Here is a 6,124-nt window from a genome sequence, read left to right on the forward strand (position 1 = left end):
GAACACATTTTTCATTTGAAATAAGAGTAATTTACATTTTAAAAAATGAAAGAAGTGCAGATTAATGAAAAAAATCAAACATTTTCAACAAAAAGATCTTGAGGGACCAAATTAGGAATTTAGGGAACAAATAATGTAGTGGAACACATCAAAACTTTGTGGGAACTCATTTATTTTAGAAGCTAAAAAAATGACAGAAACGGAAACACTGATAAGGGCAAAATTTTATAAAAATGTTTGAGAAGGTGAGTGAATCTGCGACTACAGAAAACAAATTAAGGAATCTGAAGAAAGAAAATAGGAAGTTTAAGGGAACGGATCGAGGGAACATGCCTTGACCAATCAGCAGCCAGGAGCTGGTGAGGTCATCAGTGGAGGACCACTGGGATGTCGAGTTGTATATGATTGTTTACTGTTTGTATATTGTTTATTATTTGTAAACTGTTGTATGCATATTGTTGTTTATTATTTGTATATTGTTGTTTATTATTTTGTATATTGTTGTTTTTATTTGTAAATTTTTCTATGACATTTACTGTTTATATATTGTTCTGTGTTTATTATTTTTATATAATGTTTTTTTGTTTGTATATTGTTGTTTATTGTCATGTTTTTGTCTTTTTTGTTGTTTATTTTTCTTGTCTTGTTTGCAGTTTTGTTGTTGTTTTTTGTTGTTGTTTTCTAAATAATTCCGGGGTATGTATGGAATAACTGATAAACACATATGAATAAAAAAATAAATGTGTTTGTTTGTTTGTTTCTGTTTGTTTTTTGTTTTACATTTTGTGTTTTGAATATGGTGCATTAAAAAAGTTTGTTTGTGAGGAGTTTGTGGTTTTGACAGACGGAAAATATTAAAAAAAGTAAACATGATCAATAATAAACATGATAAATAAATAAATCTGCATTTTGACGAGTAGAGACGATCAGTTTGTTCAGATTTGGCGACAGAACGCAGATTAACACGAATCAGCATTTGAACAGATTAAAACGTCTCATAAAAGTTTATAAATATCTCAAATCTGCTCAACGACCTCTGACCCCATGATGTCATCAACACACACACACACACACACACACACACACACACACACACACACACACGAAAAGACCAATGTTGACGTCTGAGATTAACGTCAGAATCCTGAAGAAAAAAGATAATTTTAAATTCTGACTTTTACATTTTCAGAGTTTTAACTTTTTTATTTTTCCCTAAAATCTGACATTAATGTAAATGTTTGAATATTCTCACTTTAATCTTTGTGACAGATCTTTTAAATTTGGAAACAATCTTTTCTGATGATAACGACCGTTTTTCCTCCAAACTGGCGATAAATTAAAATTCTGCTCAATCTATTATTTTATTTTTGTCACAACAAATATCACTTAAATTGCTGATTTAATTTCAGAATGTCGACTTTGTTCAGAGACATAAAACTTCTTAAACTTCTTTTTGGGAAATTTACTCTTCAGATTCTGTCACTGTCACTGTTTTATTTTTTTTTTTTTTTAATTTTGAGCTCTCGCATTTATATTCTCACATTTTAGACTTTAAAAGAATGTGGACTGTAATCTCAGAATTGAGATTTAAACTCTGGATTTGACTTTTTTTCTAAATTTGATTTTAGTTAAATAAAATGTGGACTTGATTCTCAGAATTTTAACTTTAGTTACACAGACTACACAACATGTGTAAAACACTTTTTGTTTCTCAGAATCCAAACATTTATACATATTTTCTGATCATAACCATATAAACATGTCAGAATTCTGACTGTAATCTCAGAGGTGATTTTTTCTCCTCTTGTGGCACTAACAGTCCTCCATACTCCCCGTGTCGGGCACTGATGGTCCTCCGTACAGGACCGCAGGACCGGTTTGGAGCGTGCGTGTGATGAACAGGTTAAACTGGTAACGTTGGCAGACAGCACTGTGGCGAGCAGCATGGCACACGAGACGTCAATAAATACATAAATAAATAAATAAACAAACACTGTGATTGGTCAGTCTGTGTCCGGCTCCGCTGGCTGTTATTTGATGTTCTTCAGCAGAGACGTGCGAGCGTTCACCACCGCCTTGAAGGCGTCCTCGCAGCCCGGCGCCACGCACTTATCAGGGTGCAGCAGGACCGCCAACTTCCTGTACGCCTTATTCACTTCCTCCCTGGAAACACGCAGATGGGAACCAACGTCAGACAGCAGAGACCAGCCACCGCCAGAATATAAATATTTCATAAATATATTTTGTTATTATTATTACGCAACACTATAAACAGTCAATATAGTATTATTATTAGTAGTAGTAGTAGTATTATTACTCTACATTATAACAGTCAATATATATTATTATTAGTATTATTATGACTCATTATAACAGCAAAATGTACCATAATTATTATCATTACGATTATTAAAACTGTAACAGAGAAGAAATACAATCCTGACCTCATCATGGAAATATACTGTAAATATGTATTTGTTTAATGTTGAAACTATATTAAAGTTATATTGACAGATGATATCACTTCAATTAAAAACTTTTTTTAGTTATTCAGTTTATTTTTTACTTTTAGTCATTTTGCAAATTTTTTGTTATATAAATTTAGTTTGTTATTCAGTTATAAAATATTAAAAACGAACCAGATGATTCACGTCATCAAAGAGTGTCTCACTAATCTTCATATAACGACATTTTATATACATACATATGTATGTCTGTGTGTATATATACACATATATATACACATATACTGTATGTATATATAAATGTATATGTGTGTGTGTTATATACGCACATATATATATATATACACGTATACTGTATATATATAAATGTATATGTGTGTGTGTATATATACGCACATATATATATACACGTATACTGTATGTATATATAAATGCGTGTGTGTGTGTGTGCGTGCGTGCGCACGTGTGTGTGCATGTGTTAAGGTACCTTGTGGCTCCAGGTTTGACCCCCAGCATGTCCCATGAGTCTTTGCTGTTGCGGATGCGTCGGATGGTGTCGGCCTGCTCTTTGGTGAAACCCACGCTGACCTCGGACACGGGGCCGCTTCCCGCCATTCTCGCACATGTCAGTGATGGAGGAGAAGAAGGCCTGGAGACAGAGCACACGCATCGAGCACACGCATCGAGCACACGCATCAAGCACACGCATCAAGCACACGCCGTAAACTCGATGCGGGACCAGTGACCAGTAAACTGTGAGCTCGGAGCACCGCCTACCTGGAACATTTCATTGATGCCCTCGCCGCTCTGCGCTGATGTCTCAAAGTAATGAAAGCCTCGGGACTCCGCCCACAGACGCCCCTCCCCCTCGTCCACCACGCGTCGCTTCGTCAGGTCCACCTGAGAGGACGGTCAAACACACACACACACAACAACCGTTTACCTGCCAACGCTCTGTTGCTTGACCTCTGTAAGCGCTCTGATTGGTGGATCTCACCTTGTTGGCGCAGACGACAAACACGATGCTGTCCATGTTGGCCTGAGAGCCCATTTCCTGTTTCATCTCTCCGAGCCAGCTGTCGAGGGCGTCGAAGCTCTCGCGGAGGCCGACGTCGTACACCAGCAGCACGCCCTGACTGTCTTTATAGAACTCGTTACGCACCTGAACACAACCACAGAAGAAGAGCTCAGTGGACCATGCCTCCAAACTTTAAAATATTTTTTTTTTTCAAACATTTAACATTCACACTCACATGATGCGTTTAAAATCCAACCATAATTTCTGTTTTAGTTTCTGTCTGGAATAAAAGGTGGGATTTTGGCAATTTTTTTCTTAGAAAACATGCATTTCAAGAATCTAAGAAAAAAAAAAACGTGCCTTCAAAATCCATTTTCTTAAAAAAAAAAAAAACAACAACAACTACATTCTTGATAAAAAATTGCCAAAAATTAAATCACAAAATATTGAGTTCGACAAAAAAACATTTTTTATTTAAAATTGTTTTTCTTAAAAACAAAATCTCCACAAAAAATTAAGTTTTCCGTAGAAATAGCCAGAAATCAATAAAGTGACTGACCTCGTAGAAGAACGGATGGCCGGCCATGTCGAAGATGTTCACTTTGATTTCTCTGTCGCGGACCTGAACTCTGAAGAGGAACACGTAAACAACACGTAAACAACACGTAAACAACACGTAAACAACAAAATGTAAAAAAACACAGCAGGTAGCAACAACAAAAACGTGCAGGAGAAAATGTCAAAAAACTGCAGGAGAAAACAGCAGGAGAAAACGTGCAGGAAAAAGTGCAAGAAAACGTGCATAAGAAAACGTGCATGAGAAAACGTGCATGGAGAAAATGTGCATGAGAAAACGTGCAGGAGAAAAACTGCAGGAGAAAACGATACAGGAGAAAACGCTGCAGGAGAAAAGCTGCAGGAGAAAACGTGCAGGAGAAAAGCTGCAGGAGAAAAACTGCAGGAGGAGGAGAAAAGCTGCAGGAGAAAACGTGCAGGAGAAAAGCTGCAGGAGAGAAGGCGCAGTGACGGGAGATGAAGAGCTCACTTGGTGACGCCGTAGTCGATGCCGATCGTAGCCAGGTATTTGGGGACGAACCTCTTCTCGCAGTAACGTTTGATGATGCAGCTCTAAAACATCAATCAGACGCAGAAACCATCACACTCCAGAGTTACAGCCAGTTAGAGATCACTGAAGCTGACACACCTGCCAACTGGAAAACAAGAAAAACTATGGAAAAACTACATATAACTATCATGATTACAATCAATTAATATTTAATTAATAATTAATTCAATTAATATTTTATTAACATACTAAATTTCAGTTATTTTTGTAAATGTTCCCATTTCTTCTTTTTAACTAAATTTCAGATTATTTAATTTTTTTTTTTTTATTTCACTAAATTTCATTTAGTTTTTGTAAATTTTCCCATTTCTTTGTTTTTAAACTAAATTTCAACTTTTTTTTACTTTCTATTTCTTCTTTTAAATTTTCCTATTTCTTCTTTCTGATTTGGAATAAGTTTAAAGTTATTTTTTTGTACTTTTTTCCTAGTCAAGTCAATTTTATTTATAAAGCCCATAATCACCAAACACAGTTTGCCTCTTTACTATCTATTTTCGTTCGTTACACAAAATTGTGAGTTTTTGTTTTTGTACTTTTCACTATTTCTTATTCCGTGTTTACCTAACTTATTTTCGGTGTGGGGTTGTACTTTTTCCTATTTCTCCTAAATTTTGGGGGTAATTTTTTCTATTGGTGCTCAAAGTCTTTTTCTTGTTTTGAAAAGAAATCCAGTGCTCAGATCTCAAATGGTTAAATCTGGACAGCAGAATTAACATTAATAGTACAACACGAGTTACTATCGATATTCAGAGGTGACTGATCTGCCGAGTGTCAGAGGACATATTGATCTTTCTGAACACGTGTTGGTCGATCAAACACTGTGAGTTCAATATTAAAAATAAACACAGAAAAACTAAATTAGCGCATTTTTAAAGGAACTCTGGTGTCGGAGAGAGCGGCGGGAAAGCGGCTGAAATACGTCAAAAACACAGAAACCAACAGCACAGAAACATTCACAGAGAAGCTCTCTTCACATGTAAACACTTTTATAGCAATGTTGATTAATGAACAGCTGATTTCAGCTCCGACAACAGCAGCTCCTCAACGTTTTCAGCGCAGCTCGCAGCGTCACACGGACACAAACAGGCTAAAAGTGGCTGAATTTAACCCGCGCTTTGGTCTGCGATGACTCACCTTTCCCACCTCCGCGTTCCCCAAACTGATCACCTTCACGCGCAGAGACTTCTTGTTGTCTCTCCTCTTCGGAGCGTTTGTCTCCATCTTTAAAATCTAACGGCAGGCTAACAGGAAGCTAACAGGAGGCTAACAGGAGGCTAACGGGAGGCTAACAGGAGGCTAACGGGAGGCTAACGGCTAACGGGGAAGGCTAACAGGAGGCTAACGGGAGGCTAACAGTAAAGCTAACGGCTGTGTGTTTATTGTTGAGGCTAACGGAGCTAGCCGTTAGCAGTTAGTGGCGCAACTGTTTGTTCGAGCGGCTCTCAAACGGAATAATTTGGGGATAAATTAGCGGCGCCGCATCGTTTCAGCTGTAGCTCTGATGCTAAAGTTAGA

General features: G+C 37.1%; 1 protein-coding gene across 1 annotated transcript; it reads right to left on the reverse strand.

Moving 5' to 3' along the window:
• Window positions 1–1,502: 1,502 nt before the first annotated feature.
• Window positions 1,503–5,916, reverse strand: LOC121962823 (dnaJ homolog subfamily C member 27-like). The gene is given in 8 exon segments (XM_042513131.1): window positions 1,503–2,163; window positions 2,953–3,065; window positions 3,067–3,114; window positions 3,243–3,365; window positions 3,463–3,627; window positions 4,043–4,112; window positions 4,529–4,611; window positions 5,744–5,916. Coding segments are annotated over 8 exon segments (822 nt in total). The 5' UTR covers window positions 5,831–5,916; the 3' UTR covers window positions 1,503–2,030.
• Between the last annotated feature and the right edge of the window lie 208 nt (window positions 5,917–6,124).

The sequence above is a fragment of the Plectropomus leopardus genome, chromosome 24, assembly GCF_008729295.1.
Source record: "Plectropomus leopardus isolate mb chromosome 24, YSFRI_Pleo_2.0, whole genome shotgun sequence".
In the NCBI taxonomy this organism is placed as follows: domain Eukaryota; kingdom Metazoa; phylum Chordata; class Actinopteri; order Perciformes; family Serranidae; genus Plectropomus; species Plectropomus leopardus.